This window comes from Panthera pardus, unplaced genomic scaffold (genome assembly GCF_024362965.1).
Source record: "Panthera pardus isolate Hobbes unplaced genomic scaffold, ASM2436296v1 HiC_scaffold_26, whole genome shotgun sequence".
Classification (NCBI taxonomy): domain Eukaryota; kingdom Metazoa; phylum Chordata; class Mammalia; order Carnivora; family Felidae; genus Panthera; species Panthera pardus.
In genome coordinates this window covers 34,315,245-34,342,990 of record NW_026526832.1, presented here as the reverse complement: position 1 = coordinate 34,342,990, position 27,746 = coordinate 34,315,245, and the positions used below count along the sequence as shown (strand labels likewise).

Here is a 27,746-nt window from a genome sequence, read left to right as displayed (position 1 = left end):
AAGGCTGAGGGGCCTGTCGTCTAGGTCACTGGAGCAGACCCCCGAGAGGAGAGCGGGTGCTGCCCAGGCAGGCCCCAGAAGCAGCCCACTTGCCCTCCCCCACAGAGCCTGTGCCCCCCTCGTGCCCACACCCCTGGGCTTGTTGGGGCAATTCCTGAGCAGGAGAGAGGCCGCAAGGTCAGGCTTCTTGCACTGGCCAGGAGGGGCCCAGGGCAACCCGCCATGGTCGGGTCCTTGTGGGGCCTCCTGTCTGCCCAGCCTCCTCCCACGCCCTGTGTACATGTATTCACTGTGCAAGGCTGCAGCTGCAATGATTTGGTCCCTTCCACCCCATTAGTGGCTTTTACTGACTTTGTGTGTCATTGGAGGAAAGACTATTTTGCTCTGTGGTCATGCAAAAGGAATAAAAAACTGTTCATCTTTATTTTTTGCTCTCCTAAAGTCTTAGAGGCTTTGGGGTTTTTCATAGTTCCTTTTTCTGGCTATTCCTGTGGTTAGCTTCATGTTCTCCTTTGATGGTATACTGGCACTTCATCCCTATGACCCCCCAAAGGGCCCCCTGGTTCTCAGTCTAGTGCACCCTGGTGCCCACATGACAGACGGAAAAGGGAGCCAACGTTGCATGCCCTACCTGGGGACGGACCTCGTCCACCGCAGAAATGCCCTGCGTGGGGGTGCCTGTTTTCCACCCCAAGCCCGGGGCCCCACTTTGTGGGTCATGCACAGCCTCAGACACAGGGCCCCCCCCCTGTGTGCAGAGCTTTGTGGGGCAGAGGAGGGACTGTGACCTGGGCAGGTGCCGTCTCCCTGGTATGTCAGCCGAGCCTCCTTGGTGTCACCTGACTTCTAGCCAGAAATGTTTGCAGGAGGTGGGGAGCCCTCACCTGTCTCTAATTTGTACCCTTCTCTCCATGCGGTCCGAGGACAGGTGCTCCCCTGTGCGTGCACCCAGGGGAGGACTTGATGGATGGGTAGAGGCCAGCAGATGTTCTACAGGCTGGAGTGCAATGCTCAGGACATATGTCATTTTGGTTACTCATTTCCCTCCTCAAATGGTATTCATATTGGAGAAAGAAAATCCGTAAGATTGTGAAAACCAGCTGATAAGTTTCCCAGAAGCACCACTGTGTGTAGCAGTGTCCATCCTCCAGATACCAGAGACAAGAATTAAAAAAAAAAAAAAAAAAAAATCAACATTCTATTGGTGGTCTTAATGCTATTCTAGAAGGGTCATATTTATCGTTTTTCTGAGAGAGAGGATCAATAATGCAGTGTTCTGTTTCTGTTTTTGTTCTGTGCCTGTGCGTGCATTCGTGTGTGTGTGTGTGCATGCCTGCGTGTGCATGTGCGTGCGTGTGCATGTGCGTGCGTGTGCAGTTCAGCCAGCCTCCTCCGCTAACGCCCTGTGGAAGACAAACTCTGTAAGTGTGGACGGTGTAAGCAGGCAGCGATCTTCGTCAGATCCGCCAGCTGTCCATCCACCGCTGCCCCCTCTTCGCGTGACATCTACCAGTACGTTTTTTCCTTTTTCCTTTCTTGCCAGTGGGCTTTTCGATCTGGATGGCTGGGGGGTGCTTTCGGCAGCCGCGAGGGGACAGCTGCGACGCTGCACGCCCGCAAGCCACTGCCGGGAGCCCAGCACTGTGTTCCCAGCCCTGGCCCCTCCGGCCGCCCTCCCCAGCTGCAGGCTCCTGTCTGTCCCGCACCCCATGCCAGGGGGGTGCTCGCACACTCTCCTCCTCTGTCTTCCCGAGCATTTCAGCAACATTTCCTCCTGTCACGCATGAGCCCGGGGCTTCATTTCCTTTGGCCACTTGGCGGTTCTCAATATTTGGGCACAGTCATTTGGATATAATCTGGCATGTGTTTTTCTTCAATGTCAACATGTAGGTGAAAGTCCCGGGACCTAGGGGAGGGGGCTGGAGAAGAGGAACATCTTTCCTGGAGCAGTGAGGCAAGCCCTGGATGCAGGCCCTGAGCCTGTCTCGTCCCTGCTCTGCTGGGCTGGCAGGGGGAGGGGTCCTGGCACCTCGGGGCCCACACTGGGAGCACGGACTTCCCCCAGGTTTTCCCCTGCAGTTTTTAAGCTAAGGCAGGAGAAACCGAACCCCAGCTGCAGTAAAGTGCCATGTGCACGTGCACTGGTGGCACTGGAAGGCTCCTTGGGTGTCCCCGTCCTGTCCTGAGGACAGTTAACTGCCTCAGCGAGGACCCTGGATATTTGGGGACAGCACTAGTGTTTGTCCGAGAGGGGAAAGCGGGGAGAGGAGCCAAGGGCTCGAGGCCCAACTGCCCGTCTCACCAGCTTTCTGACCTTAGGGGAAAGCACGTCACCTCTCTGATCCTCAGCCTCCCAAGTCTTTGCCCTGCCCTCCGCACAGACTGTGGAGTCTTCACAGAGTGAGCACTTTAGGGCGGTCTCACAGTGACCTGCTGGAAGCCTGGTGAAATGTGCAGGGCCCACAGGGGCGGCTGAGGCAGAAAGAGGATTGGCCCAGGAAGGCCCGGCCCCAGACTTGAGCCTCCCCCCTGCTGTCTCTCCAGGTCTCAGGGTGGACAGCACAAAACTGTGGTGGCGTCCCCACAGGGACTTCCAACGGGGAAGGTACAGGCTCATAGAGGCATTTTAACCCTGACTTGAGGCTCGGAAGGACTCCCTGCCAATACTGCTTAATAAAAACCTGCAATGAAAAGAGGCTTTTGTTCTTATGAAATCACCATAGAGAAAAGGAAGCCCTTATCAGAGGAGCCTTGGGTGAGAAGGCTGGGGACGTGAGGAAGTCTGACAATCTGTGTGGCTCTCCTTTTCTTTCCACAGATCCCCTGGCTCCCACGCCGCCCCCTCCGGTAGCAAAAACGCCCAGTGTGATCGAAGCCTTGGGCCAGCCGAGCAAGTCTGCCCAGCCTGGGATCCCGCTGAGCAAAGCCCCGCCCCCGCCCCTGCCACCCCAGCCGCCCAGCCGCCTCCCGCAGAAGAGGCCTGCTCCCGGGTAACCGCCTGTCTCCATGTGGCCCGCAGGGCCTGGCCAAACTGCCATCCTGGCTTCTTGCGTTCAAGGAGCTTCCAAGCGGCAGTGGCCCCAATCCTTGGGGCCCCAATCCCAATCCTGAAATTTCCGTGCAGACATTTGAAATTTCTACTCTAACGTTTGAGTACCGGTGTCACCTGATGAATTCATCAGGCTTAAGCGTCTTAAAAATAATTTATCAACATTATTAAGCTAAAAATTTTCATACAAACGTATGTCTTCTATCCACATGACGAGTGTAGGTTTCTGTGTAGCACAGGCACTGGATTTGGGGGAACGAAGTTCCTCGAGATGCTGGGCCTGTAGCTTCAGTTTGTTGCTCGCAAGGTTATCTTACTCGTATGCATCCTCTGCAATGTGGGCATATATTTCCTACAGACGAGGATGTTCTCCTGCATAAGCACACTACAACCAGCACGATCAGAAAGCTAACACAGTGGGGCACCTGGTTGGCTCAGACAGTAGAGCGTGCGACTCTTGATCTCGGGGTTGTGAGTTCGAGCCCCATGTTGGGTGTAGAGATTACTTAAAAATAAAATCTTTAAAAAAGAAAGTTAACATAGACACATTAGTACCTTCCAGTTCTTAAAACCCATACCGGGTTTGCCACTTACCCAAAGGTTTGTCCTTTTCCACAGAGGGATCCAGTTCATGGTTTCCAGCTGGATCCTTATAGTGAAAGATGGTTTTCTTTTAGCGGCAGTGATACTTAGAAGCCAAGGTCCGAATACTGTGTGTGCTCATTGCTCTTGGGGTATCCTTGCTCCCAGGCAGGCCTTCTGAGTGGTCAGAACTGGGGACACACACATGTACGTACGTAGGTGTATATCTGTGCGTATCTGTATTTATAAACACATTTATCTCTGTGTTTCTATTTCTGGTCAAAATCCATGAGTTCACACTATCTCCCATTTCAGTTGTAGTAACAAACCACACCAAGACTTACTGACGTGGGACACAACCATTGTACTCTGCTACCAGACTCTGTCAGGAATTTGGATCAGCATCGTGAAGTTAGCTTATCTGGTCTCCACAATATCTGAAGCCCTAGCTGGGAAGACTCAAGGCCAGGGATGGTCCAACACAGAGAGTGACTCACGGGCTGAGGCTCGTGTCATCTCTCCAGCCCACACGTCTGGTGGTTGATGCTGGCTATCAGCTGGGGCCGTTGGCTAGAAAGCTTGCACGTATGTGGCCTCTGCATGTGGCGAGGGCTTCCTCGAATCATGGCGACTGGGCCCAAGAACAAGTCCCAAGAGACAGGCCCAGCCCTGGAAAATGGCAGGTTGTCACTTCTGTCATGTGTCACTGGTCAAACAGTGGCAGATCCCAGACTCAGGGTTGGCGTGGGGATGGTAGCACAGGGTGGTGTAGACTCCAGCTCTCAGGAAAGGGTTTGGGGGCAGTGTTCTCAAAGCACCACAGGGTCTATTCTAATCTCCTTTTCTGGGCTCCTTACTCCCTTTTCCGGTGATGAGAAATCTGGCTTCTACGTTGACGATCAGTACCCCCATGAAGCCAGTCTCCCGTCTCTGCCTCCACCTCCTCCTCTCCCTGCTGAGATCTGGGGCCTCACATGGAGACCATCTTCACCCTGCTGGGGCTCTCACTGCCCCGCCAAGCACCCTCCTCCGTCCCACTCAGGCGCACCCCTCAGGCCTCCTGTCCCTGCCGAGGCTCCGACTCCCCAGGATGGGCCTTTTTTCATCCCTGCCACCAGGTAGATGATGGAGCCTTTCAGGATATAAACTACCTCCTTCAGTTCTGAGAAATTTCATTGATTTTTTTTTTTTTTTAGTGTCTTAATTTCTGTTTTCTCTGTTCTTTTGTTTATTTATTTATTTTTATTTATGTTTACTTTTGAGAGAGAGGGAGAGAACGCAAGCGGGGGAGAGGCAGAGAAAGAGGGGGACAGAGGATCTGAAGCCGGCTCTGTACTGACAGTAGAGAGCCCGACGCAGGGCTCAGACTCATGAACCGTGAGACCGTGACCTGAGCTGAAGTCGGACACTTAACTGACCAAGCCACCCAGGTGCCCCTCTGTTCTTGCTTGTAATGTAATTCGTGTTACTCACATGTCAGACTCCGTTGGCTTTTCCTCTACATGTATCGTCTTTTCTTTTTCATTCGGGTAAGCTGATAGCTCTGTCAGCCTGCCCCTGAATCTCCCTGTTTTAACAGCTGGAAGTTGACTTCTTACACAAAATTGAGCGCCCATATTCTTGCTTGTGCAGCAGCCCCAAGGGGCGAGTCAGAGACCCAGACCCTTTCTACTTCTGAACCCTGTTCCTAGGGTTATTTCCTGAGGAAGAGACCCGCGAAGGGTGCCTTTGACCAGAGCCAGTCCCATGGCTCCACCTGGAGGCCGGGGCTGGAAGTGCAGCTCTGCTCCGTGGAGGGACCGCTCTCTGCCACCTGTCGCTTCCATTTCTGCATTGCTTGCTTGCTTTTTAAGTCTGCCTTCTGGGAGATTTCCTTCATGTCATCTTCCAGTTCTTTCATTGAATTTTTTTGTTTCGGCCGTCATATAATTTTCAAGTTAGTAGTATCCTTTTTGTTTCATGAAATCATTTTCTCTTGTCTCAGATTATTAATGATGGTTATAGGGATGGAGGGGGAGTTGTTTAGTTTAGCTTTTGCTTTTCTGCATAGTTTGTTTCTTCCCTGTCCATTGTCTTTGTTTTCGTTTCTGTTATGTTAGGGGCTTTTCCTCATAGATCTGGTGTTTTCTGCCCAAAAGTTGCCACTGCAGCTGAGGCATTAAAACCAACTGCAGGGCTCCCTGGGTGGCTCCGTCGGTCAAGCCTACGACTCTTGATTTCATCTCAGGTCATGATCTCATGGTTTGTGGGATCAAGTCCCACATCAGGCTCTGCGCTGACCGTTCGGAGCCTGCTTGGGATTCTCATTCTCTCTCTCTCTCTCTCTCTCTCTCTCTCTAAACATTTGAAAAAACCTGATTGCAAACTGCACCCTCATGTGCAGAGTCCAGTGTGGACTTCGCTGTGGAGGGTCTCACTCGGCAGTTTTTACTTAGTCCCCCTTTTTGTAAAGATGCCCCCAACAATCACACTGGTACCCCCAAGTTCAGATACCCTCTATTCTCCCCTCTCTGAGAATAGAAGCTTCTGGTCTTCAATGGGTTGAGGTAGGGTAGTTGCTCAGGGTTGGTCTGGGAATCCGGGGATTCAGTAGCTCCTTGAGCAGATTTTGAGCCAATCCTTGTGTTTATTGCCATGCCTTATGCCCCCTCCCACGGGCTCATAAGCCTTGGGGGCTTGTGCACAGATGGGGGTCCTTCAGGGCTTCCTTACTGCGTGAGGGTTCTCCCTCCTCAGATGAGCTGACGTGGTTAGGATTCTTCCCTCCTGTGGCCACTTCCAAAATGTTTCCTCTTCAGTTCTCTTTGTCTTGTTGGTTTAAGCTTGTTCCCTTTCTTTCTGTCTGTCTTTCTTTTTCCCTTCCTTTCTTTCTTTCTTTCTTTCTTTCTTTCTTTCTTTCTCTTGCTCTTTCTCTTTTCTTTTCTTTTCTTTTCTTTTCTTTTCTTTTCTTTTCTTTTCTTTTCTTGTCTCTTTTTTCTTTTCTTTCTCAGAGAGGGAGAGAGAGACTCTTAAGCAGGTTCCATGCTCAGTTTGGAGCCCAACTCAGGGCTTGATCTCACAAACTGCTGTCACAACCTGAGCTGAGATCAAGAGTCAGACGCTTCACCGACTGAGCCACCCACGCACGCCTGGTTCAAGTTTTTTCTTTCTTTTTTTTAAATTTTTTTAAATGTTTTTATTTCTTTTTGAGACAGAGAGAGACAGAGCATGAGCAGGGGAGGAGCAGAGAGAGAGGGAGACACAGAATCCGAAACAGGTTCCAGGCTCTGAGCTGTCAGCACAGAGCCCGACGTGGGGCTCGAACTCACAGACCGTGAGATCATGACCTGAGACGAAGTCGGACGCCCAACTGACTGAGCCTCCCAGGCGCCCCTCAAGTTTTTTCTAATTGTTTTCCTTGAGAGAAAGTGGAAGTAAATGTATTTCAGTCTTTTTTTTTTTTTTTTAAGTTTATTTATTTTGAGAGAGAAGGCACAAGCAGGGGAGGGGCAGAGAGAAAGGACCGAGTGAGAATGTGGAGTCCAGTGCTCAAACTCAAACTCAGGAACTTCGAGATCATGACCTGAGCCGAAGTCAGACACTTAACCGACTGAGCCACCCAGGCACCCCTCAGACCTACTTTTTTAACCAGAAGCCTCTCAGAACTTCTTTAACGCTGCCTTGTAAGATCTCTTCCTAAACTAGAATGTGAACATCCTTGCCTTCCTATTCCAGGCAGCACATATGCAGTCTCATGAGTTACCGAGTTATGTGGTGGGGAATACACTCTCACGCCTACCCTCAGTGGCCACAGGCCGAGCTTCTCTGCATTAGGGTCTGTGCCCGCTTCTGTTTGCCCCCCTCTTGCCCTGTAGCTCCTGCATACTTGCTCTTTCTGAGCTGTTCTTTGAGACACCGAATCCCGTGTTGAACTTCTAGATGAGCACCAGTCGGCTGCCAGCCGTCACCCGGCGGTTCTGAGAATGGGGTGTATTGGTCGCTAATGCAGGGTCCTGGGCACGGTCTTTCTGGGGGCTCTGAGGCCTCCCTGCTTCCTTGGTTCGCAGGAGAGTCTGAGCTGGGGTTGCTGGGTATGTTAGTGTAGTCTTACCTGGTTTTACCTGCTCCGTGGAATCCTTTTCTCTCATCTCGTGTGACCAGAAGCAGAGGTGGGGAGGGAGCAGAGCGGGTGATGCTGGGGTGTCTCCAAGACCCCTTTGGATGGAGGGAAGCCTGTCATCACTGCCCGAGGGAGTTCCGTTTGAAAAGAATACACCGCTGTGGCCTCTTCGTAAGGAAGCACCCACCCCCCCAGTCTTATCCTGGGTATAAATCTGGGTTTTTACCTTTGCTCTCTTTTTTTTTTTAAATTTTTTTTCAACGTTTTTTATTTATTTTTGGGACAGAGAGAGACAGAGCATGAACGGGGGAGGGGCAGAGAGAGAGGGAGACACAGAATCGGAAACAGGCTCCAGGCTCCGAGCCATCAGCCCAGAGCCTGACGCGGGGCTCGAACTCACGGACCGCGAGATCGTGACCTGGCTGAAGTCGGACGCTTAACCAACTGCGCCACCCAGGCACCCCACCTTTGCTCTCTTTGAGCAGCGGTTGGCAAACTACTCCTGCACGCCTGATCAGCCCCGTGCCTGTTTTTGTATGGCCCACAAGCTAAGGTGGTTTTCTTTTTTTTCAAATGGTTGAAAACAACCAAAAGAAGTCTATTCATGATACATGAAGATTTTCTTTTTTTAAGTTTGAGAGAAAGAGAGCTCAGGAAAGGGGCAGAGAGAGAATCCCAAGCAGGCTCTGCATTGTCAGCCCAGAGCCCGACGCGGGGCTCGATCCCACAACCGTGAGATCGTGACCTGAGCCAAAATCGAGTTGGATGCTTAACTGACTGAGCCACTCAGGCACCCTGATACATGAAGATTCTATAAAATTCAGATTCCAGTGCCCATAAATAAAGCGTTCGGCACATAGCCACGCTCCTTTGTGCATCATCCGTGGCTGCTCTCGTGCTGTGGTGGCAGCACTGGGTAGTCCTGATGGACTTTGTAACCCACAGAGCCTCAACTGTCAGGCCCTTTAGCAAGAAGGTTTGCTGACTGGTGTCTTAGAGGCTCAGGCCTTTCCCGTAGGCATTTTGTAGTTGGGAGTGATGAAAGGCAAAGGGGGTCAGCATGATGATTTCTTTTTTTTTTTTTTTTTTTTTTTTGAGAGAGAGAGTGAGTGCGAGTGGGAGAGAGGGGCAGAGGGAGACGGAGAGAAGCTCAAGCAGGCTCCACACTCAGCGCTGAGCCCGACATGGGGCTCGATCCCACGACCCTGGGATCATGATCTGAGCGAAAATCAAAGAGTCAAACACTCAACCGACTGAGCCACCCAGGCACCCCCAGCATGGTGATTTCTGTCTTGACATTGACGGAAATCAAATGACGAGACGGGTCAGATGAGTGGGGCCTTCACACGTTAGACCTTTTGAGTTCCTTGAAAATAGGTGTAAAATCAGTGCCATGTTTCTTCACCTTCCTTCTGAGACGACACAGAAGGTTCCTTTATGAAGCGGTGTGGGGTGGGGACAGCTGACGTGCTGTGGGGCCTCAGACGTCAATAAATCTACCTTCTCCTTCTTTTAGGGCTGACAAGTCGATCCCACTGATCAACAAAGGCCAGCCGAGAGGACCTGGTAATGATTTCGTTTATGGGGTTCACTGCTGCGTGGTCCGTGGGGGCAAAGCGGGAGGCATTTCCAGCCGTGCTCAACCCTGTGTCGGGCCCCAGCAGCCACCCTGCCTCTCACAGACAGGGCTGCTGTCTGCTGTGTCCTGTGTCTGGCCCCTTCTGATGGGGGCAGGGCAGGGAGCCCCAGCAGGGATCTAGAAATCTGCAGAGGAGCTGGCGGCCTTTGTCCGGCTCTGTGACACTCATGTGCGCCGCACGCTTTACAGAGACTGATGGAAGTCACGTGGTTCTTGGGCCTTTAGGGGACTTTTCACTCTGTAGATGAGAAAATCTCAGGAAAGCTGCCTTTCAGACATGACGCTGTGGCATTTATATTGTTTGTAACTCGCTGGTCACCACTGAGGGCATATTGTGAAGTTGATTCATTTTGGCCCTCAAGCAGTGGATCTCTCTGGAACAGAAGCTCTGGGTCCTCTGTCCAACAGCGCGGTCCTCCAACCCCCAGCCCCCATGCCCAGGAAGTCACAGACCGTAAGTGGAAGGGCCCCTCCTTTCCTGCCTCTTTGCTCTGGCCAGCAGTGAGCGGGAGAGTCTCCGAGGAAACCAGTCTCGCCCTCTTCCCCCGGCGGGGCGGAGGGGAGGCTTCTTCCTGAATCTGGACGGGACACGACCCCCGATCCGCAGTCGCAGGGCTCGGCTCCTCCGGCACAGGCACCGGGCTGCCTCACCCCCAGTTCTCTGCACTCAGCTGGGGTTGCTTCCCTGTCCTGCGAGCCTGGTAGAAGGTCCCCCTGCCCCTGAGCCACACGGACCTTCCCGCCCTGACACCCGTGGGCTCCCGGGCCTGCTGGGTCGGGAGCCCTGGGACTAATTAGAAACGAAGCAGCCCCACCCTCCACCCCAGGAGCTGACGCCTCCCTGCCACACTAACCTCTGACCCTCCCGCTCCTCCGTCCAGACCAAGTTAAAGCCCAAGCGGGTCAAAGCTCTCTATAACTGTGTGGCCGACAACCCAGACGAGCTGACGTTCTCCGAGGGGGATGTGATCATCGTGGATGGGGAGGAGGACCAAGAGTGGTGGGTGAGTCGGGGGTCTGGGCCCGGGATGTGGCTGGGAGGGCGGAGGTGAGTCCCGGCCCACCTGGCACGAGAGGTCTGCTCGCAGGCGAGGCCCTCTGCCGGTGCATCCTCAGCCCTCAGGCCCATCTGCCCCCCACCCGTCTCTCCCGTGTACACCCACTTCTGAGCGGGCCCACTTTCCCCCCGGGTGGGTTTTCCCACGTGAGGGTGGGCGGGCACTGGGGCTGCAGTTCCCAGAGTTCACTCGAGGGCCTGAAATGAGGCCGTGAGTTTAGAGCCGGTCCGATCCTCCCCCACACTGGGGGTCTGTTGGGGAGGTGTGTAAGAAGCCGGCGTGGGGGCAGAGCCCCTGGGTGTCCGTCTGGGTCCTGAAAGGAGTGGTGACATCCAGGTGGGAGCAGGAACAGCAGGAGTGTGGCGGTTCGCCTGGTGACCCTGAGAGACCAGACCCCGCGCTCCACAGACTCAGGGACGCTGGGCAGCTTGCCCGTGTCGCAAAGCCTCTGTTCCTGAGCTGCTGCTGTGTGGCCGGCCTGCGCCCGCAGCGTGGGGACCTGAACTGACTCCCTCCCGACTGCCCCCAGCGCTTTCACACTCGTGTCCAACCCGGCACGAGGGTGGGGCCCCAGCCGGACAGTAGGCTGAGCCCTCTGGAAAATACCTGTTCATTTCAGAACCTGTGGAAAATACAGAAAGGTATAAAGAAGGAAATGCTGCCCATACTCTCACCCAAGTCTCATCAGTTGTATTAGGGCGATTTTCTTTTAGACTTTTACTTATCTCCATAATTTGCCTTGTTGAGATCTTACTTGGTGTAGAACTTCTATAATTTACCCAGAGTGAAAATAAGTGAATCTGTCGCAGCCTTCGGTAAATGCTTGACTACATTTAAATAGAACCAACCACACGTTTGCCACTTTCTGGGACTTTGTAACGCACAAACTTCTGACACTCCGTTTCTTCCTTAAAAAAACAAAACAAAACATAAAGGCAATTGGGGGCAGTAGTCAGCCGTCCTGCCTGCCCCCCAAGAACGCCGGGGCCCTGGGGACTGTGCTTCTGGGCCGACACCTGGCCCGCCCGTAATAGTCTTGCTTACGCAGCCGGCATACCCCGCAGTTGACCCTTGAACAACGTGGGTGTGAACTGCGTGGGTCCACTTACGTGGGGAGTTTTTATATGTAAATGCAGTATAGCAAGCACTTGAATGTATTCTTTACTCCTTATGATTTTCTTAACATTTTTTCTCTCTAGCTCTATTGTAAGAACACAGTATATGACACCTGTCATATTGAAAATACATGTTAACTTACCATGTATGTTATCTGGAAGGCTTCTGGTCAACAGGTTTACTAATAGCAAAGATTTGGGGGAGTCGGAAGTCATAGGTGGATTTTCAGCTTGGAGGGGGATGGCTGTGGCACTTCTAACCACCCCCCACCCCATGTTAAGGGTCAACTATATTTGAAACATGAGTGAAAGAAAAAAGGAAAAACAGTTTAGATGTCTGACCCAGGTAATTCTTTCTCAGAAGAAATTCTTCTGAACAAATCTTCCCTTTTTTTTCTCCAAATGCTATATAATGTCCTTCGAAGGTTCCAACATTGAGAATTTTTATAACCGCCGGAACTTTTGTTCATTTCAGATTGGCCACATTGACGGAGATCCCAGTCGCAAAGGAGCATTTCCTGTATCATTTGTGCACTTTATTGCTGACTGAATTGCTACTGAACAAAAAAACACTTCTTTTAACGCTCGTTATGTTCCTGTTTTGTTATTGGTACCAAAACTCTTGCCAGAATGACCCGTTTCATGAAATGTATTGTACGGTAGCCCACTTTCTCTAACACCGCTCTTCTGTTTTACAAACTCAAAGGCAACTTTATGTGTATAAATGAATTGTTTTTATAATTTGTGGTTTTCATGAAATACTGCCATACTTTTATTAGGAAAAACTGAATTTCCTAAAAGGTGAACTGAGAAGTCATTTTAACTACATAATCGAGACCCTCAATCTACAGATTTAGCTGAACCTAAAAGTTTGAGGATTAGAAATTCTTCAGCTTTCCTTGGCCTGCTTCTAGGGTCAGTTACTACAGTTGTCTTAGGTTGGTAAACTTGCTTTAGAAGTAGCCCAGTCCTGGACTGTCTAGAAAAAATGCTATCAGTTCACCTTTAAAGACTTTTTTTTTTTTTTTTTTTTTAAAGAAACCTTTAAAGAGTTCCTTTGAAACCCACCCAAGGCTTAGCTAAAGCAACTTGGAAATTTACACCTTAGCGTTGTACTTTCCAGCCCTCATCTGTGAGGTTGCAACTATCAGTGTATTCTGCATGTGCGTGTAGCCTGTTGTGAACAATCCTGCTTAACCAAACTACCCATGGTTTATTACGGCATACGGTCATAGCGGTTAATTCAGTTCCACGTTAGAGAAAACTGCATTTCCTGAATTTGGTTGAAAACTAAGGATGATGGATTGCAAAACAGTTCTTTAAACTAGTCGATACGCTTTAGGTGTCTTGGAACTTGCCTTCTTGACCCTCCTCCGTCACCCAGCTCGAGTACCGTGGCGCAGACCCCACTGTGTTCACACACACTTGCTGTTTCCTGTTGAGTGTACCACTGCCTTCCCTCTCCGGCTCCCCAAGAATGTTTACTCAATTTAGTGGCTTGTATTTATATACTGTACCAACAGGAATGGTAGTTATGCTGTCTTGAAATTGAATCTGTCCATTTGTAATCAAGAGCATATCCGAAATTTGTAGGTCCCGGGTAATACTCCTGAACAGACGTCCCACTGTCACTGCTAAAATCCATCACGTCATTCTTACTGGGGGTGGGGGGATTAGGTTGTGTATGACAAACCAAAATTCATGAGTTTAACGAACTTGATTATCATACCTCTTTTTAGTAATTGTGAGTATAAGATTCGTGATAGGAATATTGGACATCGTGGTACTCTCTGAAAATATATAGGCCTATAATGCCCACTCGGATCTTGACCAGAAGTGAAGGGATAAGCTTAGGTCTAGGCTTGGAAAGCGAGGCGGCGATGTTTTCATCGCACGGTTACGATGGTACATTTGATCGGAGCAGCCTGTCTTTATTAGGCAAGACTCTTGTAAGTGCAGAGCTTTTTTTTTTTTTTTAATTATTAATTGCATTCTACTTTTTATTGTTTTTATAAAGGAAAACAGAACAAACTGGAATGTTTTATGATGTGGTGTGGCAACTGCTTTTTGCCTTTCAAAGTTCCGGGTAAAAATGTTAGATCTGTAATTAAATTTGGTTGGGTTTTCGGTGTTTTTGGTTGTTTTTTTTTTTTTTGGTTTTGTTTTGTTTTTAAAGCACTACATGTATTTTCACTAATTGCTCATTTCTGTCGTTTGAACCCTTCATTTGGTTACTTCCCTCATAGATTTAAGAAAGTAAACAGGTATATTTTGCACAGTGCACTTCTTATGTATATTTTAACACAGTCCTTTTGCATTCGTGTCTTATAATCAGCCTTTTGACTACTTGGTGCCAGCTTTATAAGGAATTAAAGTTGATTCTCACTGACATTCAGACACCAGTCCCAAACTAATCTATCAGGTTCACTGGTACAGAAATATCTAGGAAATATTTTTTCCACTCGGCAATTTGGTGGTGCTATTGTGCAGTCGTTAACATTACTCTTGCCAGAGGAGAAATTCTAGTACCTTCCCTGCTAACATCCTTTCCTAGTTCTTTGCTCTTTGCAAATCAAAAAACAACCTGAGAGAAAGGAAAACATTGTAGATATCTATTTATATTTGAAGTTGACGCCTCACGAACGTAGCTGCGGGACGCTGGCATGTCGTGTGCCGTTTTCCATCAGACGCGACTTCGAGGGATGAGGCCCCACACGTGCACAGACTCCCAGCTCCCGCGTGGTCTGCTGAGGGGTGGATGGTGTGGCCTGCAGCTCGGAACGCTACTCGAGACAATGATACTCCGTTCATTCGCTTGATCGCTCTGATCTGGTTGCAGCGCAACTGTATATATTGTATAACCTAAATCGATTCTTATTTTCGTTGTCCTTAATGCAGTGATTTATAATTAGAGCATGTTCAGTAAGTTGGCTCTTCCCGCGAACTAGTCATTTGACTGGAAAAAAATAAAACACCTGTAAATGGACATAGTGTTATTTTTAATGTTTTTAATCCTTTAAGCATTGCATATTAAAAAGGTCCTTTAGAAAAACCCACCAGCCTCCTGTACATGAGATTCTTTCTGTGCTGTTTAACACGCGCGGTGATCTCTGGTCTGGGAACGCCGAGGTCGATGCTTTGGTTTCCGAGCACGTCCTCCTGACGGTGCACCTTCACGGTCTTACTTTTTGTGTCGTGAGCTGGCAGCGCTGCGTCGCTGTTCCAGACCAGGTGACCGGCGCTCCCAGCCAGCGGGGGGCCCACGTGCCGCCCCGGGGACGGTACGTGACCTCCGTGGAAAGCGCTCCGTGCTCGCCACTCGCTGAGGGCACTTCTGTGACGCTTAGGTGTTAAGCTCATTTGTGTTTAAAAGCGAGAGGGGAGGATTCTTTTTTAGTCGCAGAAAGCGGACAACCTCGTTGAGAGTTAACTCACCGTAATAAGACACATTTTAATAGAAAAGCAAATGATCAGTATGTTACACACCGCATTTCTTCGCTTTCACCACTTCCTACTCCCACAACAGCTCAACCCTGCAGACTAAAAGCCGCCGAACTCCCACACGAAGTCAGCTTCCACTTGATTGCAGAATTCAGGATTTCTCAGATGTTAATACGGAGTCAAAAGCGGTGGATAAAACTTTGCAGATGGCTTGTGCTTGCTCCTATATTAAGTGAAAAAGATAGAGTAAGAGACTCTGTCCATCTCTTCCTGAATTTAATTTGACCAGCAGAGGTTCACATCGGACCCTCTTAACACCTCTCCTAAACCTGCACGTGTCACGTGCCCCCTTCCTGCGTGCCTTTAGAGAAGCATGCGTGGTAACTCGAACCTGGCCTTTGGGAGGGACCTTGATGAGTCCGGAAGACAACAGGGACAGAACGGGGGGGGGGGCTTCTGCTCAGGACGGCACACCGCTTTGCCCACCGGCCTTGTGACCGCCCCGACCTCGAGATCCCCGCCGGGCAACTGCCCGCCCGCGGCAGGTCTGGCCAGCTGGCTGACCTGGGGCCAGTCACCCACACTACGCCAGGTGTCAGGCACGGTGGGTGGCATCTCTTCGGCCTCTGAGAAGACCGTAAGCACGCTGTGGTTTCACCATCTCGTCTGATGAATGAGAGCCTAAGCAAGCCAACTTGAACCTCACCAGGCTGTGGCACTGATAAACCCAGAGGCTGTATTCCTCATTGCTGGCATCTGTGGTCTTCAGAGCCAGCAAGCTTCTTCCTGCCCCCAGACCATCATCATAACACACCATCCGGATGATTAAATACAGAGCGTGCCGATGCAGGACATCCTACGGAAGTCAGGAGAACGCAAGACGGTGACTGTGTTACAGGTGTTTTACATACTTAATTTTCCGTGCAGAATCGTGAGGCTTTACACAGACAGCCTGGCTATGGATCTGGCAGAAAACAGTTCTATAGGCTTTTCACCCAAACGGACATTCCAGAATGTTCAGTTAATGGGTACTTTGCCTTCAGGGTTATCCCTTCCTACTTAAAATTCCAGAAAGACAGGAATAAGATCTGAGTTCATGAGCCTCTTCTCTATGCCAGGCTTCCAAGCTGACATCTGCCCTGAGCTGGCATGAGATCCTAAGTTAAAAACGCATTAGGGGCCAGCAGTGCGGGGTGCTGGTGGGGCCCTGCCATACAGGAGGAGCCAAAGGGGGTCTCCGTTACCTCTCAGAAATCAGTCATTTTTGTAAGACCAGCTGCCAGGAACATTTACCAACCAACAATTCCGCAAACAGACAAAACTACCAGTGGCCCCTTCCCAGCCTGCCTCCCAGATTCTCTAAGAAATATTACTTACATACTGATCTGATGTTGACACTTTTATACCATACTTGGAAACTCCCATAATAAATTCTTCCTCCAGAGGAACGAAAGGCAGCTTTCCATCTTGCTTTAAAGTAAAAATAAATTACATGGTCTACATTAACAATTATGTCACATTCCTTAAATCTCATTAGCCAAGCTTAGTCTCTGGCCATCACAAACCCAAACCCTTTTAAGAATGCGGGGTACACAAGGGGCGCCTGGGTGGCTCAGTCGGTTGAGCGTCCGACTTCGGCTCAGGTCATGATCTCACAGTTAGTGAGTTCCCGCCCCGCGTCGGGCTCTGTGCTGACAGCTCGGCGCCTGGAGCCTGCTTTGGATTCTGTGTCTCCCTCTCTCTCTGCCCCTTCCCCACTCGGGTTCTGTCTCTGTCTCTCAAAACAAAATAAACATTAAAAAAAAAAAAAAAAAAGAATGCAGGGTACACAGTAGCCTGGCAAGAATCGTTCTCCAAAGAGGCAGAAGAAAAATTTTCACCAGGATTTTGTTGTTTTCACAGTTCACAGAGCTGAGCAAAATTCACATCCATTTGTCTTGACGTTAATAATTTCAGTTATAAACTGAAAACATTTCTCACAGGTCCCAGGGACGCTTAAACGTTTACATCAGAAAAATAAAGCTATTGGGGCACCTGGGTGGCTCAGTAGGTTAAGTGTCTGACTTCAGCTCAGGTCATGATCTCATGGTTTGTGAGTTCAAGCCCTCATCAGGCTCTCTGCTGTCAGCACGGAGCCTGTTTCAGATCCTCTGTCCCCCTCTCTCTGCCGCTCCCCCGCCTGTATGCACATGCTCTCTCTCTCTCAAAAGTAAATACTAAAAAAAAAAAAAAGTATTTAGATCCTAAATCTATGTTTTTAACTTTATTTTGAGAGAGCGTGCGTGTGTGTGAGAGTGGGGGAGAGGGGGAGAAAAATCCCAAGCAGGCTCCACACTGTCAGCGCAGAGCCCAATGTGGGGCTCGAACTCATGAACTGCAAGGTCATGACCCAAGCTGAAATCGAGAGTCGGATGCCCAACCAACTGAGCCATTCAGGTGCCCCTGAAGGTATTTAGATCTTAAAATACTCCAAGCTTATGCTGATGTCAGCACATGAAACCATCAGGAAACAGCTGCAGGAAGCACGTTTCAAAGCCACTTTACACCCTTCCCAGCTGTTAGGTAGGTCTGGGTCCCCCCACCCCCCGCCACGTCCCAGGGCTTTGAGCTTGATGAGCAGATGACACCTGATGGTTTCCCTAGCAGATTCTCCAGTTCTATCCTAAGTCAGAATACTGCCTAACTTGTCTTCTGCACAACTAACAAGATAGCGCTGGCATTCAGTAGATGTTCCGTGCCATAAACGTTTGTGTGGAAACATTTGCCTACGCTAAGGAAATTCTGATAAAGAAGCTATGTCTGCATGCCTCCATTCTTGGCTCCTCGCATGGTTCTAGTAACCTCCTGCCAGGGACCTCTCACCGTGGGCTTCCAGCATTTCAAGAACCAAAAGATGGGATAATAGCAATGCTGTTGTCACTGATGGAATTTTGACAAGCCCGGGGTGATCTGAGAAACTCAGCGGGTCCTTATCAGAATGAAAATAATCCGAGTCTGCTTCTGGGGGGAACATTAGCCATCCTTCAGTACGATACTTGGACTGGTTGTTGCTTGCACACTTTTGCAATGACCGTATCCCAAACTGAACGCCGGGGCACTAACTGTATCAGTCCAGACTACCAAGAGGTCTCTGTTAGATGGCAAATTAGATTGGCTTATTCCCTTCAGACAGAAGAGACTTCCTGTGCTTTCCTGAGGACGTGACTTTGTATCTAATGATCCCATTCTCCATGATTTACCAGACCAAACATCCCTAGAGTAACCAGCATACTGGTTAACTATAACCAGTAACTGTGGTAATATCCCTTTGTTAAACACAAAGACCTGTGGCTCCATTTTGTGGAAATTCAGGAAGCAATTTAAGTCTTTTGGTTCGTCCACTTCCACACTGGCAAGGGCACAGGTCTTACGGTATTTTATGCACTCACTGTACATCTTTGATTTGTCTTAATTTTTATTCTTGATTTTCCTTCACAACTATTTTGTCTAAATCTTCTTGACTAGGGTATGTTTTGTTTTGTTTTTTAATTTGAGAGACAGTGTGCAAGCAGGAGAGAGGGGCAGAGGGAGAGAGACAACCTTAAGCAGTCTCCACATTTAGCATGAAGCCCAACATGGGGCTCGATCCTGCAACTCTGGGATCATGACCCGAACCGAAATCAAGAGCTGGATATTCAACCAACTGAGCTACCCAGGCACCCCACTGACTGGGATGTTTTTGAAACCCACTTCACCTCAATTCTTGTTGCAAACAGGGTATTAATCGATAGGTCAACACCACTAGGAGTTAGATTATCCAAAGAGCTGTAACTAGTTCAACGGAAATACAGTAAGGTTTGCCAGACTGTTTGAAAAGACAAACTTATGGTGTGTAACCAGTCACGGCACTCAGCTCCTCATTTAAATGAGGAGCTCAGTCAGCCCCGAGAACGTAAAAAGTGCTGTTTTTTGAAGGAAAGAACTGTCCCTGTTCCCTTGAGACTCCGTCCTACATACCTTGTACCACCTATAACCACAGTGCTCAGTAAACATTGTAACAGTGATAAAAGCATGGAACATTTTTTCCAAAGCCATGAATTTATTCTCTAGAATGTTCTAATATTATTCTTATTTTTTTTTTTTTTTTACCTGGGCAACATCTATATAATTTATCAGGTCTAGGGGCCCTTCAAGACTTTTCCCTTCAGAGAATTTCAGTTTCTCAATGGCACCAACATATTTTATTCGAAATTCTGCACAGGTATCTGAAGTGTTATTGCTTTGTCCTAAAGGTGAAAGAAAAATTGTTAATGGTAAGACTTCAAAAGAAATGTCTGCGTTACAGGGTATCCTCAACCCCTTTGCAAATAAAAAACAGACTGTCATCAGAACTTCACCATGAATGAAAATAAAAAACTTTTAATGCAAAATTATTTGAAGTAATAGGAAAGAACTTGGAATTTCACTAACCGTTTCCTCAGTGACTCATAATACACTAAACATAAAAATCTCAACAGGAATAAACCAAAACACAGGAGAAAAATTGTCAACTAGATAATGATTGGGTACCTTCATGATACGTTAAAATATTTAGAGTTTTTTTGGTTTCTTCTTCCTCTTTACCATGTTAACTATTAATTTGCTTTCCCCATTCAGCAAATCTGGTCTACCTCTACCGGTCAAAAAAAAAAAAACAAAAAAAAAAAAAAAACGCAATTTTTTTTTTCATGTAGATGGAATAATGCCAGACAGGAAGTCCCTTAACATTAACAGATGTTCTGTTACACGACAGACGGCATCAGGCTGCAGAACCATGTGGGCTGGAAGATCTAGCCAGTCCCCAAATTCCCACAAAGCACTACGTAATCTTCCACGTTAAAGGAATACTACGTGGTTACTTTTAGGTTATGTTTATGTAGAAAAAGATGCCCACGTTTCTAATGTTTTTAAGACATCTGGAAGTAAAAATAATAGACCTTACGCTACCATAAGCTCTTTTACATCATCTGGTTCCTGCCTTCATCCCACCCCTCTGCCATCCCCACTTTCATAGACCGATTAGTCTCTGATCCCGAAGGGAAAAGGAGAAAGAGTGTGGACAAAATATATATATATTTTTATATTTCCAGTTAGACTCTAGCCGTTTATTGGCCTGGATGAGAAGGTACAGACTGACAGATGCTACCCTTCCAACAGCAAGATGCTTCTCCCACGGCCCTCAAACAAGGTCATTCCCATATCACTCATGCTTTGCCACCCCATGTCCTGAAAAGCTGTTTTGAGACCCCTAAATTGCTACCATGCTATTTTTCACACGTGTTTGCTCTAGAAGCCCTGACGAGCAGATCGCCCACGTGTGCTAGCACCACCACAGCAGTGGCTCTCGCCAGCCGTTTCGACCTGCGTCCCACCAGATCTTGGGCCATTTCCAAACTCTTGTCCAAAATGGCAGAGGAGAAAAAAAACAAACAAAAAAAGCCCAGCGCACAAGAATTCGTTGTGCTACCCCGGGAACACTCTGTGAACACCGGTTAAAAGCCTTAATAAGCGGCCCAACTCCTCTCCGTACCTGAGCTTTTGGTGGAATCTGTATCGAGGCTGGCCACAGTGCTGGATCGTGAGAGCCCCCCAAGGCTGGAGTCTACAGACTGAGAAATAACAAAACAAAAATGGAAACAGAATTAGAAGCACTGTCTTCTCTCAAATCCTCTAACAAACACTCAAATTACTTCTTATAGTTGAATCAACACGTACAAAAGCAGGTCGACTATTCAGGCAGATCGAACGTGACAGGTTGTTCTAAAGACAAATTCTAGGGGCGCCTGGGTGGCTCAGTCAGTTAAGCGTCCGACTTCAGCTCAGGTCACGATCTCGTGGTCCGTGAGTTCGAGCCCCGCGTCGGGCTCTGGGCTGATGGCTCGGAGCCTGGAGCCTGCTTCCGATTCTGTGTCTCCCTCTCTCTCTGCCCCTCCCCCGTTCATGCTCTGTCTCTCTCTGTCTCAAAAATAAATGTTGGGGCGCCTGGGTGGCACAGTCGGTTAAGCATCCGACTTCAGCTCAGGTCACGATCTCGCGGTCCGTGAGTTCGAGCCCCGTGTCGGGCTCTGGGCTGATGGCTCGGAGCCTGGAGCCTGCTTCCGATTCTGTGTCTCCCTCTCTCTCTGCCCCTCCCCCGTTCATGCTCTGTCTCTCTCTGTCCCAAAAATAAATAAAAAACGTTGAAAAAAAAAATTTTTTTTTAAATAATAATAAAATTAAAAAAATAAATAAATGTTAAAAAATAAATAAATAAAGACAAATTCTATAGCAAACTTCAGGTAGTCCCAATTGTTCCTACCATAACAGCATCAGACAAACACGGTGTGGACATTCCCGCTATAAACTACAGCCGTTACACCCGCCTCCTTGTAAGATACCTGGTAGTCAGGTCGTTGTGTGAAAATCTACGCCTTGCTTTCACTTAGTTTCCACTGACCCCAAAAAGAAGCCGGTGCAGAAAGCAGGCAGGGAGCATGATCCCATATTATAAATGAGCAAAGATACCCAGCGGGGTGAAGTGATTCACCCAAGGTTACATCTAGAAAATACCCCAGACTTCCAGTCGAGGCCTAATCCCCGTTCCCGCGCCTCTGCAATTACTCTGACGAGGACGTGGCTCACGCGGTCACGCGCGGGCCGACCGGCAACCAGAGCGCAATTCTCAATGTGAATTGCAGAGAAAACTCAATGAAACTGTTAAGCAAAACACAAAGAATCATCCATGTTAGCGTGGTCTGTTCTATAGAATCGTACCCTGGATAGGCTTCATTTCGTTAGAAATGGCGTTCCGTGAAAATTCCTGATTCAAAAAATTAGCCACTGTTTTTCACCTCAAATCAAAGTGAGATTTTAAAAGTACAACGTACTCATATTTTCTCCGTGTTTGAGAAGTGAAATCGAGGAGAATACAAAACTGTTTCAGGCCTTATATATGTTTTTTCCCTTTTCCCGTCGTGGCGCCTCTTAGGGCAGAACGTACAATGAGAACAGAGCTCTAGGCACAGAGACGTTCACCGTAACGTTCCGTGTGGGACTGAAAACTGGAAAGAGCGTACACACTCAGGGTGGGGGGAAGGCAGCCGGAACTGAGATGATGTTACAACTGCCACAGGGCGGGCGGTCACCATCATCTTGGGGCTCAGGCCCTCACTCCACGGCAGGTGGCCCCTTCCGCACCTCTCCGGGCCCCACCGGCCACCTCAAAGAACCCGTGGCCCGGAACCAACATCTCAGGCCATTAGCAGGTTCCCTCTGGAGTCCGCAAAATCCGAGCTCCGGTCTTGCTCTGCCCGAGCAGGTCAAGGCCCCTTTATCCGCTCTCCCATCGAGAGAACGACACTGGGCCGGACCAGATGCCCAGGCTGGGGGCCCCACACAAGGGCTGCAGAGGTAACAGCGGGAAGCTTCTCGACCAGCCTCAGTTCAAAACCCTTCAGGGAAACGGTCGATTTTTCCCACTCTCGGGCAGGATTCCGAAAGACGCCAAATTCCCGTGCCTCTGGCTAGAAGCCCACCGGCTCAGTGAGACTCCCGAGTGGCCGTCACGGGGTCTTCCGCCACCGAGGTGTGGCCGCACGGGCTAGCGCAGGGCTCACCTCCCCGGGGGCGGGCACCCGCCCACGTTGTGCCGCGGGTTCCTCTCCCACCCCACCGCGTGCGAGCAATGAGCACACTCGTCTCTTTCGAACCGAGAGCTCGGGAGGGGGTGGAAAGGGTAGCGGTGAAACCGAGAAACACAGGCCGGTCCCGGGACGGGGACTCAGGCCTCTGAGGCCCCTTTACAAACCACATTCTCACTCTCTCCAGAGCCCTAAACGTGGCATTTGCCTCACCATCCACCTAGCTCAGCGGTAAGTGAATAGAACTATAGTTACGTACACACAACCACCGATCCCAGAATTCGAGAGCTCCGGCCCCCCGACTGCCTGCCAATTTCTATCATGTAAAATGCTGCAAAACCAGTGTTTCACTGAGACCGTTCACCCGTCCTCTGTCCCAGCTGGGTTCGGGCATGGAAGAATCTCGGCAGATCTCCACAACAGAACGGAGTTAAATCGAGCGCGGGATGATGCGTCTCTGGCACCAACAACGGATGTGAAGACGCGCCTAGTCCGAAAAACACCGGCAGCTGTGCCGCGGTTGGTACCTTCGTGCGGTGCCAGTGAGGACAGACAAGATTCTCCCCGCTTTAGGATTCTGTTCCTACGTCCGCTCCCCCTACCTTGCTCTTAGTACTGATTTCACTGCTCTGGGAACTGCTGCTACTGTGCCGTTTTTTGCCTTTCCGAAACATTTTTCACCGTCGCCCGACGCAGAGGAGCTCCCCCTGGAAGGACAAATGGTAGTTAGTCATGGCAGGAGAAATAACCTCCCGTCACTTCATGCGTCGCAGGAATAAAGATCACCAATTCCTTCTGGGTCCTCTCACCGGAAACGAATAGTCTCCTTCGACCACAGAAGTCGGAGGCTGCTGTTTCGTTCTTTTTTTCTTTTTAAGTTTGAAAAATCTGACGCAATGAACCAGAAGGACAGAAACCTTCCTGGCCTATCCAGGGGCGTGAGAAGCATCGTTCTCAGGGGTGACACACACACACACACACACACACACGTCATCTACTCCTCAAAACACTCAAGTGCCTCACTGCTCTTTAATCAGTTCAAGGCCTTAGTAAAACATGTGACGTATTAGCTGACCAACCAAGGCACTGAGATTTAGCTGCTGTCTCAGGGTCACATCCTGTGAATGGTCGGGCTTAGAGCGGAAGCCCAGAAATGTGCACTTTTCTCCAGGTCTGGAGCGAATTTTCAGAAAACACTGACATAAAAACATTCCAAGGTGCCAGCTCTCCCCTCCGCACTCTCGTGAGGCCAGGGAAGGAGGCGGCCTTGAGTCTTCCAGAGTCAGTCTTGTATATATCTTTTTCTTAGGTAATAATTAACGCCTTGGAAGCAAAATTTATACTTGCCTGTTTCACAGGAGCACATCTATTATAGTTGAAAAATTACTAAGTAACCTGCATGGCAATGCTTCAGGGTTCACATGCTTCCAAATGCATCATGTCACTGTTGTCACAGCAACCTGGTGACACATTCATTTGCTCCAGAGGTTGTTCTAAGGGTTTCCCTCATCTGTGCCGCATATTAAGCTGGGGGCTTATAGAAGGTAGGTTATAATCTGCGTTTTATAGACGAGGGAACTGTGACCCATCTTTCAGGAGGATTTATGAGTAAGATAACCTAACAAATTTTTACTAAGGACTGGATCCTACCAAGGGAACAAGGGAATCTGCTTACGGTAGAACGAAGACTATTTTATTGTCTTCAAAGCTCCCACAGACGGCCGTGTGCACAGAGAGCTTCCTGTCATTCCGACATGATCGGTTCTTTTCAGAAAAACAAGGTACCTGATGAAAGAACAAGAATGAATAAATCGTGGGGTGGTCACTGAATGTCCCTGCTCCCATGAGAAGTTTCTCCCACTCTATCTGGAGACCCCATCATTCTCAGGCCACTCACCAGTGTCTGTCCTTAGGCCACTTGCCCAAGACTGAGTTCCAAGCCCAAGCTTTTTCACTAGCCCCATCATCCAACTTATTTCTACATTTTTGATTCATCTGTGGAGTAGCAAGAAAATCTGATTCGTTCATTCATTCCTGGGTACCCAGTGAGCGCCTTTTAGATGCTGGGGATACAGCAGTGAATAAGACAGGTAAAGGCCCTGACCTCAGGGGGCCCATTCTCAGAAAGATGAGACAGACCAACAAGAAAACCAAATACACACACATTGTTAGGAAAGAACTGTTATGAGGGAAATGAAGGCAAGCTCAGGAGACGCAGCTGATGGAAGGAAGGGTGAGCACATTAGAAAAAGATGCTCCGAGGAAGTGAGCAATAAGGAGACGTGAAGAAGGAAAGGAGGGTGGCCGCACAGGTGCGGAGGAAAAGCAGTCCAGCAGAGAGCAGCACAAGTGCAAAGGTCCTGAGGGCACATGCCTGCTGCCAGGAACAGCGAGAGGCCAACTTGGCTTTCACGGGAGCAGGAGGGAGAGGGACAGATGAACAGAAAGGTGCAAGGGGGCTTTGCAAACCACAACAAAAGTCTGGGGGTTATTTTAGGTTTAACAGCAAGACTCCAGAGGCTGTTAAAAGGCAGTCAAGCGATAGGATCAGACTTCTGTTTTAGAAAGATGACTGGCTGTGGGTACAGAACTACCCGCAGGAGGTGTAAGTAAAAAGAGGGAGACTAGCAGGCTACTGAAGATCATTTGCTGCCACCAATCACCTTGCATTCATGGGATGCTTTTCAGTAAGAACAAGATGGCAAGAGAGCCTTATTCCGAAGTCTGCACAAACTGGGTTAACCTAGCAGCATAAAGCACCATGTTAGCAGTCTCTGATAAGTCAAAATATTGCACAGCACATTTAAGGACATTATATCTTAAGTGTGTGTGTGTGTGTGTGTGTGTGTGTGTGTGTGTATGTTTCAATATACAACAATTTTAAATATGACTTTAAAATAAAATTTTATGCCATCCCTAGTGAAATCCTGAAGCATCCCTTCAAGTCCCTGGAATACTGGAATGCTTTGGAAATCAGCACACTGGCACAATCACGCCTTTGCTGCTCCTTAAGACTTTCTTTCCACCACCGATTGAGAAGCTGAGGGAGGGAAAGGCACTTATTAAAGTCTTTGATATCTGCTGCTATTCTGATGCATGTTCTGAAGCAAATTATTCTTGCCTCTAAATTATTCACGCACAAAAATGAGGCGAAAGATACAGATTGCCACTTGGATGTTCCAAACTTACCAAATGCAAAAAATGGCTGAAGCAAACGCTTCACCTTCCCTTCCGTATCTGCTCTGCTCCTCTCCTTTCCCTTTCAGTAAATTATTATTATTTCTGGTGGAAACCAGGAAGTCATCAACTCCGCAATGTCCTCCAAGCCCCACCTCCAATAAAATACTAAGATCTGCTGAATAAACCTCCTGAACCGTTGGCTCATCCACACCTCTAACAGGTGCATGCCATCACTAGCCCGCTGCTGGGTATAATCACTCTTTCATCACCTGATGAAAGCAGTGCATCCCCAACCCACAGCGAGACACAGATGCCCAGAGTTTGGCATGCAACTTGAGGAAGGAATTCGTGTCCCAACGGGACTCCTTGCCACTTTAAAGCTACTACCAACCTCCAGCTAAAAAGATTTCTTTAAAACTCAAATCTGATGCCAGTAATGTGCTTAAAATCTTTCACTGGCTCTCCAAAGTTAGAGAGAGTGGAGCCAAAGCTCTTGGCCAGGACATGCAAGGTCCTCCGTGACGGGGGCTCCTATCGACCTCTCCAGTCTCGTCTTCCACGACCAGCTTCACAGGTTCATCTCGAAGGAATGCAAAGAGCAGGCACACAGCTCCCTGTTTCCATGCTTTGCTCCTGCCATTCTGTCTGCCTCAGACGCCCTTCCACCTTTTTATTCATTCAGCTAACTTTACTCACCTTTCAAGACTCTGTTCAGGCTTCTTCTTTACTAGAAAGCCTCCTTTGGACCTCCAGGTTGGGCTAAGGGACCGCCACTGCACAGCTTGAGCATACACCCTGGTCATAGCATCAGCCGGCTATTGCCCACTTGGAACTCTCTCAACTGTGAGCTCCTCAAAGATGGGCGCTAGGTATTTCATCTGTGTACCCGACGTCTGGCACAGACTGGCAAAGGACACGTTTAATGAACTGAAGAACCTTCTCCCAGATACCAATTTCCTGTCCTGAACACCTACCGTGCGCCGCCCAGTGCTGGGCGCTATACAAACCTGTAACCCTCGCTACTGGCCAGCAAGGCTGCAGTATCACAGCCCCTTTCAAATGAAGAAGCCAAAACTCTAAGCGTCTTGCCCCAGGTCGCTAGGCTCATAATGGGTGGGGCCAAGTTTGGAACCTAAGACACACCCGACCGCCGAAGCTCTTTCCAGACCCCACCCTGCTTCCCACGTAGTCCGCACTGTTGTGTTGCGCCTGCCACGTGCAGGTGCGCAGGATGAAAGCAAACAGGACAGACACCACGCCGGCCCTTCGCGGTGGGGGGAGGGGGCTGGAGCCGTGGAGAAACCAAGAGGAGCCGGCACAAAAAGACAGCGCTCCTCACGGCCCCACAAAGCGGAGTCCGACTCCGAAAGCAGCCCCGCGGAGGCTCCCACTCCTGTCTCCGTGTCCGACGGGACCGATCCACACACGACACCTGCCGTCACAAGCGCTGCAGTCCCACCCCAAACAGGAACCTGGCACCTGGGGCACCGCATCCTCCCGCAGGCCCGGGCCTGCTCCTCCACTCCCGCCGCCCGCTCCGCGCCACCTGGGGACTTGTGTCCCCGGCCCCGGGAAGGCGGGTCCCGGGGGAGACCGCAGCCCCCGCGGCCCCACCCATCCGCCCTACCGCGGGCCTCCCCGCCGGCACCGCCTTCGGGGCCCGCGTTCCCGGCCAGGCTCAGTCCGGGACCGGCCAGGGCCCGGCTCTCACCTCACAGCCTCTGGCCCGCCCCTGGGGCCGCCTGCGGTCAGGGTCAGACGCCCACAGCCCAGGCAGCGGACACTGGGGCAGCCACTCCAGTTCGAATTCCAGTGCCAGCTTTTCCGGCGCCCCAGGCCCCGCCCGCCGGGCCCCGCCCCCGAGACGTCGCGCAGGCGCAGAACTGACCCCGCCCCAGGTTTCCGGACTCCGCTGAGGGGAGGAACCTCGCGTCCCGGTTTCTCCG

At 49.6% G+C, this 27,746-nt stretch overlaps 2 protein-coding genes across 11 annotated transcripts in view; one reads left to right on the top strand and one right to left on the bottom strand.

The window, feature by feature from the left end:
• Positions 1-14,598, top strand: part of ASAP2 (ArfGAP with SH3 domain, ankyrin repeat and PH domain 2) — a 173,967-nt gene extending 159,369 nt beyond the window's left edge. For 2 of the 5 annotated variants that reach the window (XM_053891168.1, XM_053891164.1), the window contains 6 exons: positions 1,378-1,512; positions 2,819-2,990; positions 9,247-9,296; positions 9,732-9,823; positions 10,251-10,373; positions 12,018-14,598. In XM_053891168.1, the coding sequence (XP_053747143.1) occupies positions 1,378-1,512; positions 2,819-2,990; positions 9,247-9,296; positions 9,732-9,823; positions 10,251-10,373; positions 12,018-12,092 (647 nt within the window). In that variant the 3' untranslated portion in view covers positions 12,093-14,598. The remainder of the gene's footprint in view (positions 1-1,377; positions 1,513-2,818; positions 2,991-9,246; positions 9,297-9,731; positions 9,824-10,250; positions 10,374-12,017) is intronic. The other 3 variants (XM_053891165.1, XM_053891167.1, XM_053891166.1) reach the window with 3 other exon arrangements.
• A 375-nt stretch (positions 14,599-14,973) lies between these two features.
• ITGB1BP1 (integrin subunit beta 1 binding protein 1) lies at positions 14,974-27,654 on the bottom strand. 6 transcript variants are annotated; one of them, XM_019452508.2, is made up of 8 exons: positions 27,512-27,654; positions 24,296-24,405; positions 23,223-23,327; positions 20,532-20,610; positions 19,112-19,248; positions 16,361-16,453; positions 15,690-15,839; positions 14,974-15,206 (listed from the first exon to the last, which is right to left on the bottom strand). In XM_019452508.2, the coding sequence occupies exons 3-8, from the start codon at positions 23,292-23,294 to the stop codon at positions 15,135-15,137; spliced, it is 603 nt and encodes a 200-aa protein (XP_019308053.1). In that variant the 5' UTR covers positions 23,295-23,327; positions 24,296-24,405; positions 27,512-27,654; the 3' UTR covers positions 14,974-15,134. The 6 variants fall into 6 exon arrangements, with proteins under 6 accessions (XP_019308053.1, XP_019308075.1, XP_019308063.1 ...); XM_019452530.2 differs by lacking the exon at positions 27,512-27,654 and adding an exon at positions 27,428-27,450; XM_019452518.2 differs by lacking the exon at positions 27,512-27,654 and adding an exon at positions 27,280-27,389.
• Between the last annotated feature and the right edge of the window lie 92 nt (positions 27,655-27,746).

What these genes read in the sequence shown, in the direction of transcription:
- ITGB1BP1 (XM_019452508.2), bottom strand. Translation starts at nt 23,294, where the DNA reads ATGTTTCGGAAAGGCAAAAAACGGCACAGTAGCAGCAGTTCCCAGAGC. An exon ending in ATTATATAGATGTTGCCCAG is followed by an intron (nt 16,454 to 19,111) that starts GTAAAAAAAAAA and finishes TTTACTTTAAAG; the next exon opens with CAAGATGGAAAGCTGCCTTT. An exon ending in TTTATCAGTGCCACAGCCTG is followed by an intron (nt 15,207 to 15,689) that starts GTGAGGTTCAAG and finishes CACTTAATATAG; the next exon opens with GAGCAAGCACAAGCCATCTG.